We start from the raw sequence: 14,385 nt of genomic DNA, 5'->3' as shown, positions 1-14,385 counted from the left end.
ATCTTCTCCACTAGATAATAAACCCAGAGGGCAAGAACCACATCTGTTTTGTCATCAGTGCAGATCAGAATCCAGCATACTGAGTAGTATATAGCAAGTATTCTTATAATTACTTGCTTTTGAGGCTTCGCACTATTATTAAAGGATATGCTAAATTATTTTTGAAGTTTGATTAAGATAGTTTCTCAGATACATATCTTTGAAGAGAGTGAAACAATTGTACATTAAAACAGATTTGGGGTACCTGGGTGGCTCAGTTGGTTGAGTGTCCAACTTCTGCTCAGGTTATGATCTCATAGTTCATGAGTTCAAGCCCTGCGTCTGGCTCTGTGCTGACAGCTCAGAGCCTGGAGCCTGCTTCGGATTCTGTGTCTCCCTCTTTCTCTTTCCCTCTCCTGCTCATGCTCTGTCTCTCTCTCTCTCTCAAAAATAAACATTAAAAAAAAAGTAAAAAAACAAAACAAAACAAAACAGATTCAACTAAGTAGATTTGGTTCCAAATTCTTACTGCTTCATTCAAATCCTTGTAAAGGAGGAGAGCAGCATAATGTTGACCAAACTGCACTTCTGGGAGTTTTTAAAAGAAAATGGTTATAAATAAATAAATAAATAAATAAATAAATAAATAAATAAATAAATAAAAGAAAATGCTTAAACCTTATTTTTTACAAGGGTGTTCACATCAGATTAATGACACACTAGTCATGAATTTTGTTTGGTGGTAAATAGATATGTCAACGTTCAGAATTTTATTGATATTATCACCTATTCTTATCCTCAGCTAACATCCTACACTGAGAGGGAGTTTCCCCCTTAAAAGTTTTAAGCTGAAAGGGGACTGAACTAAATAACTTCTATTCTTCCCTCAAACATGTTTATAAAAACATGGCCACCTTTTTTCAGGGACTCAAATCCAACGTGTTATAAATTCAAATCACTTTTTAAAAAAGTTTAATTATTTATTTTGAAAGAGAGAAACAGACAGACACAGAGGGATTGCGAGTGGGGGCAGGGGGCAGAGGGAGAGAGAGAATTCCAAGCACGTTCCGTGCTGCCAGTGCAGAGCCTGACCTGGGGCTCTATCTCAAGAATCATGAGATCACAACCTGAGCCCAAATCAAGAGCTGGATGCTTAACCAACTGAGGAGCTACCCAGGCACCCCTCAAATCACTTTTGATATGCACAGATTTCAATAAAATGAAATACATAATTTAAATGGCAAATAATAAGCCAAGTTAAAACCAGTAGTCAAATGAATCAAAGAAATTTTTATATAGAATGATTTGTTAGTTACAACAGGTCAAATCCATTATATCCACTATATGTGGATCCCAAAGGACATCCATATTGTTTCAACATAAAAGAAATTTACTGTAAATTACACTTCCAATCTACAAAGCTCATCATAGGCTCTCTAAAACTATATTAGCAAATGCTCTATAAACATCTAGGAAACCCTTTTTTTTTCCCCAATGGGCTGTACATTGACAGGAAAATGGTGGAAAGCTGCTCTACATGAAATATTTCTTTAAAACATTATTCGTGATGAAATGGATATAAAGAAATTGATACACTAGGTACCTATCTGCTACCAAAAGTTATGCTAAGAGCAGTGTTATACTGTCCCACCTGATATTCACAACCACCTATCAGGGAGCTTTCTATTACCCCCAATTTTAGAGACAAGAATAGAGATCCAAGGCAAAGTTTAAAGTCACAAGAATGTTAGAATGAAATCTCCTAACTTCAAATCTACTTTCTATTAGATATGTTCTTCATGTCATAAGATAGTAAAACATTAAGACTGCCCAAATTTGATGTCGTATCCACACTTACTGTTAGAACTTTATGGGACCATTTGTTCTAGATTTAACATTTTCATTTTCCAAGACCCTTAAAGACTATAATCAAGATTTCACTTTGAAGAAAGAAGCCAAATAAGGATAGTAAACATAACTAATGTAAACAAATAACTTCAGTTCAAATCAGTAGAGTGGTTTCCACTGGGATAGGCATTTACCCTACAGAGAGAAGTAATAACCCACTGGGGGCAGAAACATAATACTAACACTTATTTAAATGACTTTCAAAAATCTTACCACTTTTATGTTTTTCTGTGGTTGCTTATAACATATAGGTACTGCATAAATAAAACATTATTCATTTATTTCAATAAGGATACATAAGACCAAAGTCTGGAGATGACTTAGAAAATAATCCTTAGCAAACATTTTTCAAACGAATTATATAATTTCTAAGGAGAATCAAACCTTAAAGATCATCTGATTTGAGCAGCAATCTGAAGTCCCCAAAACAAACTGATTTGGCCCAAGGTCATACATACATTCAGTGACACCTTATTTGGTAACATAAAAATAACAATATAAGAAAAATTTAGCTAATGGAAAGCACTAGGGCCTTTCCAGTTATTCAGCTATGACTTAAGTCTTCCTAGAGTTTAATAGCATTGATATATAAACATCAATAAATGTCTGTTGGAAATGAGTAGACCGACAAATTTCTCACAGCAACAATCACTAATTTGTATCATACATTCCAATGGCTTCAGATTCTTGAGAACCTCAAAGCAGCATGGGATCTTAAGATTACAGGATCATACTCAATGATTAAACACAATCAAATTTTAATGACTTTTAGCCGGGAATACTTTAAAATACAGTTATGTAAAAAATAGTAAAGACAAACCTCACAGAAAAAAAAATTCAAATATCTAATACACATGAAAAACATACAAATGCTACTCAACTTTTTGTAGGCTAGTATCCACCAAAATTTAAAATAAACATTCTCTTTAATACAGTAATTTCAATTCCAAGAATTTATGCTATAGGTATAAATAACTAGTGTTTGATGTTTAAGGATATTCACTGCAACCTTACTTATGATAACAATAAAAAAGAACACAACGGTTTAATTATGGTACATGCTCAATGTGTGTCAATATAGAAAATTGTTCTCATTAAATTAAAATATAAATCACAGAAGAGTATTTGAGATTTTAAGAATACACAAGAGACTTAACTCTTTTGGGGAGTGACTGGAGGGACTGAAGGCAGAAAAGGGCTTTTATTTTTTCCTTTCTGTAGCAATATGTATTTTTCTAGGTAAAAAAAAATTTTTTTTCAATTAAGAGTGTTGAAGGTTTTGCTACCTGCAGAATTTAAAATCAAGGCAGTTTTCGGGGCACCTGAGTGGCTCAGTCAGTTAAGCGTCCAACTTCGGCTCAGGTCATGATCTCGCAGTCCGAGAATTCGAACCCCGCGTCAGACTCTGTGCTGTTGGCTCAGAGCCTGGAGCCTGCTTCAGATTCTGTGTCTCCCTCTCCCTGACCCTTCCCTACTCACACTGTCTCTCTCTCTTAAAAATAAACATGAAAAACATTTTTAAAAATATTTAAAATCAAGGCAGTTTACAGTAAAATATTATACAATTTTTTAAAGTAACAAACGTGTGTATTCCACAAGAGAGATTATCTACAATATCAATATATTAAATTTTAATATATAAGCTCAACATTATTTTTCTAAAAATATATACATATATAGAAAAATTCTCTAAGTATATATTCCCAAACTGTTAACCTAAGAAAACTATTAACCTAGAAAAATGTAGTACTGAAGTATTAGGGTGTATGTGACAGTTTTCATCCTTTACTCTCTTCTTTTACATTATTCTAATTTTTTTTACATGCATTTCTTGGACAATTAAAAAATCCAATATTTAAGCAATCTTGAGAAAGAAAAACAAAGGTGGAGGTATCATAATTCCAGATTTCAACATATACTACAAAGCTGAAGTGATCAAAACAGTATGATACTGGCATAAATACAGACACACAGATCAACGGAACAATATAAAGAGTCCAGAAATACATGCACGCTTATATGGTCAATTAATCTATAACAAAGGAGGCAAGAATATGCAACGGAGAAAAGACAGTCTCTTCAGTAAATGGTGCTGGGAAAACTGGACAACTACATGCAAAAGAATGAAACTGGACCACTCTCTAACATACACAAAAATAAACTCAAAATGGATTAAGGACCTAAATATCCTAGAATCCTAGAAAAGAATACAGACATTAATTTCTCTAACGTCAGCCCCACCATTTTTCTAGATATATCTCCTAAGGCAAGGGAAACAAAAGCAAAAGTAAACTCCTGGGACTACATCCTTTTGCATTTCGAAGGAATAAGTCAACAAAACAAAGAGGCAACCTACTGAATGGGAGAAGATATTTGCAAATGACATATCTGATAAGGGGTTAATATCTCAAATATATAAACAACTTATACAATTCAACACCAAAAAACAAACAAATCCAAATAAAAAATGGGTAGAGGACCTGAACAGACATTTCTCCAAAGAAAACCTACAGATGGTCAACAGACACATGAAAAATTGCTCAACATCTCTAATCATCAGGGAAATGCTAATCAAAACCACAATGAGATATCACCTTACATCTGTCAGATTGGCTAGAACCAAAAAGACAAGATATAATAAATGCTGGAGAAAAAGGAACCCTTGTACACCATGGGAATGTAAATTGGTAGAGCCGCTGTGGAAAACAGTATGGAGGCTCCTCAAAAACTAAAATTAGAAGTACCATTTGATGCAGTGGGCACCTGGGTGGCTCAGTTGGTTAAGCATCTGACTCTTGATTTCAGCTCAGTTCATGATCTCTCATGGAATTCCCTCTCTCTCCCTCAACACCCCCCCCCCCCGCCGCAAAGATAAATAAACTTAAAAAAAAAAAATCTTAAAAAAAATGACATACCATTTGATCCAATAATTCCACTTCTGGGTATTTACCTAAGGAAAAAACATTAACTCAAAAAGATAGACACTCCTAAGTTTACTGCAGCATTATTTACAATAACCAAGACACAGGGACGCCTGGGTAGCTCAGTCGATTTAGCAACCGACTTGGGCTCAGGTCTTGATCTCACAGTTCGTGGGTCTGAGCCCCACATCAGGCCCTGTGCTGACAGCTCAGAGCCTAGAGCTTGCTTCACATTTTGTGTCTCCCTCTCTCTCTGCCCCTCCCCTGTTCATGCTCTGTCTCTCTCTCAAAAATAAATATTTAAAAAAAAAGATATAGAAGCAACTTAAGTGGCCATTAACAGACAAATGCATACACATACACACAATGGAATACTACACAGCCATAAAAAAGGATAAGACCTTGCCATGTGCAACATGGACAGACCTAGAGGGTATTATGTTAATTAAAATAGGGCAGATTGAGAAAGAAAACTAACTTATGATTTCACTCATATGTGGATTCTAAAAAACAAAACAAATGAACAAACAAAAAGCAGAACTGGACCTATAAATACAAAGAACAAATAGATGGTTGCCAGGGGGAAGGGAGGTAGGGCAAAGGAAAAAAAGGGTGAGGGGATGGGAGATACAGACTTCCAGTTACAGAATGAATAAGTCATGAGAATAAAAGGCACAGTAAAGGGAATATACTCAGTGACACTATAATAGCATTGTATGGTGACAGATGGTAGCTACACTTGGAGTAAGCATAGCATAACATATAGAGAAGCTGAATTACTATGTTGTACATCTGAAACTAATGTAACACTGTGTGTCAACTATAGTCAAATAGTTTTTTTAGGTTTAATCCTTATATATACACGTATACTATATACATATTTTCCCAAAAATCAGAACAATACACCAAGCTATTCACAGTGAGATTACATGGCGGTTTCACTTTCTGCACTTAGACATCTTGTCTTAAGCTTTTAGAATGAGCACATACTAGGCAGGAGTCACAAAACTTTAAATACATATCTATCTATATATACATATATATTCAGTTTTATTATTTTAAGATACTTTATGTATTCTAAGCATATATGTTAAAAAAGCAAATTAAAGTAAATGAAATTATGAATAAAAATACACCTATTTTATATAACCATGTATCACAAAAATGCAATTCCCAAGCTAGGCCATTCATTTCAATATACCCAGTAATAATTCTTAACACGTGTCCATATTAATAAAGCATTATTGTGCTGGCTAATGTGACACACTCCGACTATTTCCTTGGGAGTAAAAATACTATGAAATCAAATGTCAGCATGCTGAACTAATAGATCCCTCCCAAAAAGGACAAGAAAGGCATTTAAAAAAAAAAAAATTAAAGAATTCAGACATAGCACAAAAGCGAGAAGAAATAGACAAATACATTAGTTCCCAAGCTAGCTATGCTGCAGAGATAAAGGTAAACCCAGATGAATAACCTTGACCTCAAGATATGTCTAAATAGTATTCATTTCCAATTTACAAAAGTTATAATACATTGAAATACTTTTCATATGTGACAATAAGTATAATTCAAAACCTGCAAAAACTTGGAGGGAAATTTCTTTCATAAAAAGCTCACAGTCATGTTTTAGGCTGAAAGTAGGGAATCAAAATTCAGTGGTATATAGAAACATAAAGCAATCCACTCTTCCACATAGTGTTTTGCTTTACTATAATGAAAGAAAAACATGTAATTTGGGGATGATATCAGGTTTAGAACACAGCAAAATATTAAATGTCCCAGACCTGCTAAGTTTGGCAAATGCTGCATAACTATGTCTCTCTAGGAGGTTCACAATGCATCTTAACATATATGACACATAAAAAAATATTTATCCCAACATTATCCTAACTTACATGAACACAGAATCCTTAATTCAGTAAGTACTTACTAATACATATAACTCATGGAACAAAACAGTTTAGGAAATGCTGATATAGGAAAAAGAGCATGGACTTTGGAATCTGAAGACTCTGTCACAGCTTACTCGCTGTGTGACCCCGGGAAAGTTTATTTCCCTGAGCCTCAGTTTTCTATCTGTAAAATGAAAATAAAAAACAACACCATCTACCTGAGTGCCTGGCACATAAAAGATGATTGATTAGTTGATAGATAGATAGAAAGATTGACAGATAAATAAATAACCCCTCTAATTTTTCATGTAATGGTTTATATGTTGGCTTTAGGGATCAACAAAAGTTTTAGGAATCTATTTTTTTGTATACAATCTTGCTCAATCCCTTATCTATGTTCAAATTTTCCAGTATGATATCAACCATATCCAAAATAAATGTTTCAACCTGGCTAAGCAAACCCTGTTGAAAATCTCTTTAAATATTTGTGGAATACAAGCAACCATGGGAAATTCTTAGAAAACATAAATAAGGGGCACCTGGGTGGCTCAGTCGGTTAAGCTCCGACTTCAGCTCAGGGCATAATGTCCTGTCCATAATTCGCGCCCCATGTCAGGCTCTGTGCTGACAGCTCAGAGCCTGGAGCCTGTTTCAGATTCTCTGTCTCCTTCTCTCTCTGCCCCTCCCCCTCTCAAAAATAAACATTAAAAAAAAAAAAAAAAAGAAACCATAAGTAAAAGTTAGTTCTACTCTTTAGTAATTAGGATACAAAGAACAGTAAGACCTGATCCCTGTTCGGAAGCAGCATAAACTGGCTGACCAAAACACGTCCCTATTTCTTAATAAAGAAAGGTAAGACTTGTTACTCTTAAGAAGTCTAGTCAGAGATTTAAGGAAGGAAGGAGATAAAAGATCAACAAATATTGACTGAGTACCCATTAAGCGCCAGGGACAATTCTAGGCACTGGGTAAACAAAACAGTCAACACCCTCTTGATGCTTACATTCCAGGTGCAGAGACAGATAAATAGACATATTTGTCATAGACATCAGATAGCAGTCGGTGATTTAGAGAAATATAAAGCAGTGTTCAGGAGTTGAAGATGATGGGGAGGTGTTGTTTTAGACAAGTCAGTCAAGGAAGGCCTCTGGGAGAGGTGACAGGTGTCTAGAACTAAGTGAAAACAAAGCACACTTTAGTTGACCAATGCCTTTGCAGGCTTGAAATAAGTGGTGCTTTCTACTTAGATTTTTTATTAAAATTGTTCAGAAGAGCATGAAGCACAGGTAGACACAAAAATCACTAGTATGAAAGAGACTGGGTGGTACCAAGTAAATGACAGCATCCAAAATTCCCACTGCTTCATAGTCACATTTATAATTATGTTTTGGTCATATGCAGTACAAAGCTAGTTTATGCCATTATAACCACCTGTCATCTAGTTTCTATTTAAAATGCACAAAAAGAAAGGTAATGTATTAAAAATCCTTTAAAATAAGAAGTAAATCTCAAGAGTTTTCATGGTCACCAATCTCAAGGAATTAACTGATCCTCCCCATCTCAACATTTCCAAACTGTTGCCTTATTAGGCTGCTAACTCTTCTTCAATGCTATAATGCCTCTAATTTTCTCCCTCCAACAACACTACTCCTCATTCCACACATGTAAATGTGTACATTGTATGAATGTAGGCTAAGTTCACAAGTACGCCTCCAAGAAATGAGCAAAGAGTGTCTATCCTGTTCCTTTATCCTGTTTCTTATGATAAAGTTGCTTTTTACATCAGATTTTACATCAAGTGTTTCTTTTGAAGTACTAACCTCTTCAGTATATCATGAAGTTCTACAATATAACTCATTCAACAAATTAGCTTTGTGTGCCAGGCATTGTATTAACTGCTAGGTGCCAAGTATACAAAAAAAGACTAAGACCTCTACTCTTGTTGGTTTGCTAGCCAATACAAGAGACAAACATGGAAACAACTATTCAGGTACCACAATTATGTACAAGATGCTACCGGAGTACACGAAGAATCACCTCATTCTGTCTGCTGCAATCATAAAACACTTCTCAAAGACTTAATGTTTGAGCTGGTCTTAAAGGATAAATAAGCAGATGGAGAAGGGAGGACCCTAGGTTAATCAGGCAGACTTAGAGATGGATACTGTAGTAAAGGTATTTAAAAAAAAAAAAAAAGAAAAAAGGTTGGAAAGGTGGGAGCTGGGGAAGGGGAGTGGGGGCAGTGTCCAAATTCTAAAAGGCTTTGTCTGCCAGGTGAGGCTGGTAAGTCTGAATTCTATCTTGTCTTTGGGGTAAGAAACCATTGAAGAATTTCAGGGAACAAAGTGACTAATGAGATTATATTTACAATTTAGAAAGAATACCAGAATGGAGTGTAGACAAAGTCAGTCAGAAAGCAAGGGAGCTTGGTGAAGAGATTGTTGCAACAGGACATTATTTATGAAACCTGGACTAAGCCAGTGACAGCAAGAAAAGCAAGAGTTAAAAGTATGTACAAAGCATCAAAAGAAGACAAACATCTAAGAGGAAGTCTAGAGAAATTAGAGAAAGCTTCACAGAGGAGACGGTGTTTGCACTGGGCCCTAAACAAGGAAAATTCGCCATAAAGAAAATGAGAGAAAAAAGGAGAGAACAGCACAATGAAAGGCAAAGGCAGACTACCTGACCTGAGATCTTGCTAAAGTATCCTTTTGGAGATCAATCAATTGGTAAATATTTACCGAAGCCTAATATGTACCTTGGATCTTGAGGCATCAAATGAAAATTAAAGTCAGCTTTCCCAAAATAATGCACTTGGAGAAATTTTGGTCCAAGGACTCCAAGTAAAATACCTCTGAATAAGAGTAGGATTATGGTGATGGGATTGGCTAGGTAAGAGCTGAAAAGTAAACTGGAGGTAAGGGGGTGAAGACTTTCTATTCGAAGGCTAAGAAATCTGGAAAACTAGGACAATTCCGGGAACACTGTTTTTTAGATGGTCTTATTTAGTCCATAAACAATATGTTTACATAGATAATAGTAAGTACTATTATTGTTCCATTTACCAATGAGAAAACTAAGGGTTAAAGAAAATAACGTACCCAAGGTCACATAGCTAGTTTAAATGGTGAAGCCAGCAGACCCTTTGCATTCAATCACAAATCCAGGAGAAACTGAAATATATGCAGTACTTACTTACTTTAACACTTAAAAATCTATAAAGTCACTATTAGTCTAGAACCTAAAAGTTTCATATCAACAAGATTTATTCATAAAACTACTTTGCCTGGTATTCTCAAAGTATAATCATTCACCCAATAATTTCAAGTCTGTTAATGTTACTTAAAAAGCTTTCAAAATTTGTATTACAAATAGAACTACCAGTTGTAAAACTTTAGGAATCTTGATTCCCCAAATATAGCAAAAACTTGAGAGGATAGCCATCAATTTTTCAACAAAACAAAGAAAGACTATTTTCTGGAGTTAATCTCATCCACACTGTTTGGCAGACAGTGTTTTCAGAAAAGAAATTGAGGGAAAAGAGGGAAAAGCCACATCCCATTGTCATTGAATACAAATGCTCACTGAACACAAGTTGATCTAAGTATCATTTTCTTAGTAACTATTACTTTTCAAGTTTCATTTTTATCATCTTCACAAACTTCTGAAAATTGAAAACATGCCCAGAATGAGACAAGCTACTCTATCCTTTCATATGTTGGTTTATTTCTTGATTTGGTGCAATTCCAAAGATAGACCCATTTCTTTTAAGTACTGCAAGAGCTGGAGAGAATATGGTCCCAGCCTGTTGCAGGAGGGATGTGCTTGGTACATCTAAATCTCTAGATTTCTAAACTAAATACCTGATGACAATACTTTTGTGGCAGTTAAGTATCCCGGAGAGCACAAATCAGGCCTTTATGATGCTACTACCTATCTTTACACATTAAGTGCTCCTAGAGGGCATGTTCCTATATCCAGCACTCAGTGCAATGTCAGGCACACCACAAAGAGTGGATGAATAAATCTTATTCTGCCTTTCAAATGTGAAACCAAGAGCTATCCAACCAAATCTGAATGGTGAAATTGTTCCTCCCTCATCATAAAATGTTGAATTTTTTTCCTGTATTTGGTGAACAAGGGCACCATGAGTTGATTTTATCTGGACTACTGGGAAAAAATGTGACCAAAATATTCTGACAAATATCGTGAAGAGTTGTATATAAACTTTCTCTTCTACTGTTTGTATAAAGCATTATAAGGAGATAAAGGCCAGGAAACAAAATAAATTCCATAGGCACAGTGTGTCCAAGGTTATTAACTAATAAGCGGTAGAGTCACAAATGGGACCCAACTAGCTCCCAATCCAATGTGCTTCCTATTATAACACATCATGATTACAGGAACATCTTATTACATTTATTCGTCCAAAAAAGTGTTTGGGGAAAAACCTCAGGCCAAAGGAAATCTTCACAGAAAAGACAAATTGCAGAAGTACTTTGCTTTTTAAATTCCTCTGTGCCCTTACATTTCTAGGTGTCACCAAGACTCAAGACATTAAAACATTCAGTTAAAATGAGATGAGGGCTGCAAGCACTAGGCATAAAGCAAAATATATAGATATGTAGATATATACATGGTATCCTCTGACAAGCTTCAACTTAAGTAGTTACATCCATTCTTGTTATCTTTCTAAGATAATACCACAAGCTTAGAAGACTTCCCCAAACCCAGATTTCTTCTCCTGTCGTCCTCCCCACTACTCCTGTCCAATCAGCTTCCCATTCTCCCAAAGCTTCAATTTTCCTTCTCATCTCTACCTTTGGCATTCAAATGCTCCCTTCCCCTCCCCCAACAGTCCCAAGACTCATTTTTTACCTTTCAGCCTTAGGGCCTTCCTGGACCACCCTATCTAAAGAGGCCTCTCCCAGTTACTTCTAAGTACACAGTACGGTCCACAGTTAAACTTTCAATTTGTTTTTACTAGTTAATTGTCATTCCATTCCATTAGGATGTGCCATGATGGCTATCCCCTTACCACTGTCTCTACAACACCTCCTTTTCCATCATTACCAAAACTGTTCTGGAAATACTGTTACGTCTACCACCTCCTTCCAACTGTAAGCTCATCAAGGGTAAGTGCTGTCTTACGTTTCCTCAGCACTCGAGGAAGTGCCTGGCATCATCCAATGCAGTCAGTAAAAGTTCGCAGAATAAATGTATTAAGCACCAATGCTCATTACTAGCATAGAAGCAAAGAAGAATTACACCAGGACACTTCCTAGTGCAGACAAATGCTGCAGGTTGTAGACATAAAAACTGCTAATGATACAATGTATAGAAAAGATGAGCATGGACAAAATTCCATTCAAAGAGATGAGGTGTCTCTTGCTCAGCAAAGAGGAAGGAGAAAAGCAAGAAAGCAAGCCAATTTTTTATTTTCCACTGGACTAAGAGAGCAAATTGTTCCCCCCAATTACAACTTTGCAACAGCGCAATGTATTCGGCACACTCAACTACTCATCAAGAGTCCAAGTACCAACATACTACCATTATTTTGCCTTCTCTCAGATACACCAGGTGAGGAGCAGAGGGTTGGTCCTGAAACCCGATAGAATAGCAGAAGTAGAAATAATAATGGCATATCTTTAAATTTATAGACAAAAATCTGGAAGTGACCATGGAGACTATAAACATACCAATAAATATGTACGTAACCACAGGTTAGGACCCACTATAGCACAGAAATGGTCATACCACTGCCAAGACACCACACTCCACATCTTTCTCAATCCTCTTCCACTCAAAGACCCTAAATAGCCACCACTAGCTCACTAGCCTCACTGCTGATAGCACAATCCTCAAAGGAATCCAGAAGAAGAGAAAGAACAGCTTAAAAGTCTCCCCACCCCGCCTCTCAAAAATAAATAAATAAAATAAGAAAAAAAAAAAAAAAAAAACACAACCAACCAATGGGCTCCGCAATCACTAATGAGAAAGCCCAAGACGCCTTTCAAAGCCAACTGTCAGACCTTTTAGGGGCCCAGATGACGTTGACTCCAAAGAGAAGTCTCTGGCCCCAACACATATCTCCGGATTATTCAGGAAAACTCAGGTTTTCCAGTTTGGAGATCTGCACTCAAAAAAGGATCTCCCAGCAGGAACGAGCAATCAATCTCTCTGGAGGCAATGGCGCTCCAACCAACCACCCGGCAGGGGGACAGGCAACGGCGACAGGGCACGGCCCTTCCAGGGAGCCGCCGGCGCCCTCCGGGCTCTCAGTCTGGCCCAGCGCAACCCGCCCTGGCGGTGACCAAAGTCGGGCAGTGGTGAAGGGGGGCCAGCGGTCGAGCTTCCCGAGCTGGGCCTTCCCGGCCTGGGGGCGCGGCGAGACACGGAGGTGGCGCCTCTCAGTCCAGCCCCGGCTGCGGCAACCGATCCGAGGCCTCTTCCCCTGGCCTCCCCACCCCGCCGCCTTCAGCCAGCCAGTCAGCCCCTCACCTGGCAGAAGCTCCGGCAGTAGTTCAAAGATGAGACCTCCGACACCTCCTGCTCCCTCAGCTCTGTCTCCAGCTGCCACAGACACGGTCGCAGTCCCGGGGCTCCCAGAGCCGGAGATGCAGGGCGATGACCCCGAGCCATGGACTCAGTCTCGGTTCCGTCCCCGGCTCCGTCTCCTGCCGGAGCCTCAGCCCCGGCCCCGGCGGCGGCGGCGGCTTCTCCCTTTCCGTCCGCCATCTTCCCACGGCCCAGCAGCGCGTAGGCAACCAAGCCACGTGATTCAGCCCTGGCCCCGCCCCCGTTCGACCACACGTGGTGACGCACTCCTTGGCGACGCGGGCGCGGGCCGGATTCCGTCACTGGGTTTCTGGGTGCTCCTCCTCTCCGCGGCCTCACCGACAGCCGCCCTGGCAACAGCCTGGCGGCAGCTGGCCAAACACCTACTTCTCTCAGCCTTTCCAGACTCTCTGGAGTCACGGGGTCACCGAGCCGGACATACATGTAGACATAACCTAGATAGGAGCGGCCTGACGCTTAAGCTGCGATCGGAAGGAAGAGAGAATAAAGATCCCCCGGTGGAAAGAAAATAAGCAAAGGTTATGAAGACCAGGTCCGTGGGAAGGTGGTTTATAAGAATGGGCACTACAAGTCAGTAGGGAAAGGATGACCTCTACAGGAAATGGGGCTGAGGCAACTTTTTCAATAGGGAAAAAGATTTAGATTTCTACTTTAAACCATATCCAAAAATAAATCCCAGGTGGATTACAGGCCCCGAAATATTTTTCAGGAAATGTTTCTTTAGGATATCAAAATAGGGACGAATTTCTTAAATAAGACCCAGAAAGCACAAACCGTGTGAGAAAATATTGTTAGATTTGACTGCATTAAAATTAGTTAATTCTTTAACAACAGAAGTTTAAGAAGATGCAACACAAAGACAAGCCAAAAACTAGATGGTATTCAAATATATAAAACCGCCAAAAGATTAATATCCGAAAAGTTCCCCAAATCAAAAGGAAAAAAAGCAAACAATCCAGTAGGAAAGTAAATAAAGGATATACAGAGCTAGTTCACCAAAACATCAATAAGAATGGCCAATAAACCCGTGAAAAGATGTTTAACTTCACTGTGCAAGGTACAAGTTAAAACAATATATGGGGCACCTGGCTGGATGAGTCAGA

The 14,385-nt window shown here is 38.0% G+C and overlaps 1 protein-coding gene across 1 annotated transcript in view; it reads right to left on the bottom strand.

The window, feature by feature from the left end:
• RLF (RLF zinc finger) overlaps window positions 1-13,441 on the bottom strand; it is an 84,450-nt gene extending 71,009 nt beyond the window's left edge. The window contains exon 1 of the mRNA XM_042996736.1: window positions 13,205-13,441. Coding sequence (XP_042852670.1) covers window positions 13,205-13,441 — 237 coding nt within the window. The remainder of the gene's footprint in view (window positions 1-13,204) is intronic.
• Between the last annotated feature and the right edge of the window lie 944 nt (window positions 13,442-14,385).

This window comes from Panthera tigris, chromosome C1 (assembly GCF_018350195.1).
Source record: "Panthera tigris isolate Pti1 chromosome C1, P.tigris_Pti1_mat1.1, whole genome shotgun sequence".
NCBI classification, from domain to species: Eukaryota; Metazoa; Chordata; class Mammalia; order Carnivora; family Felidae; genus Panthera; species Panthera tigris.
Note: the sequence above shows the minus strand (reverse complement) of the source record. Positions and strands in the feature narration are given on the sequence as shown.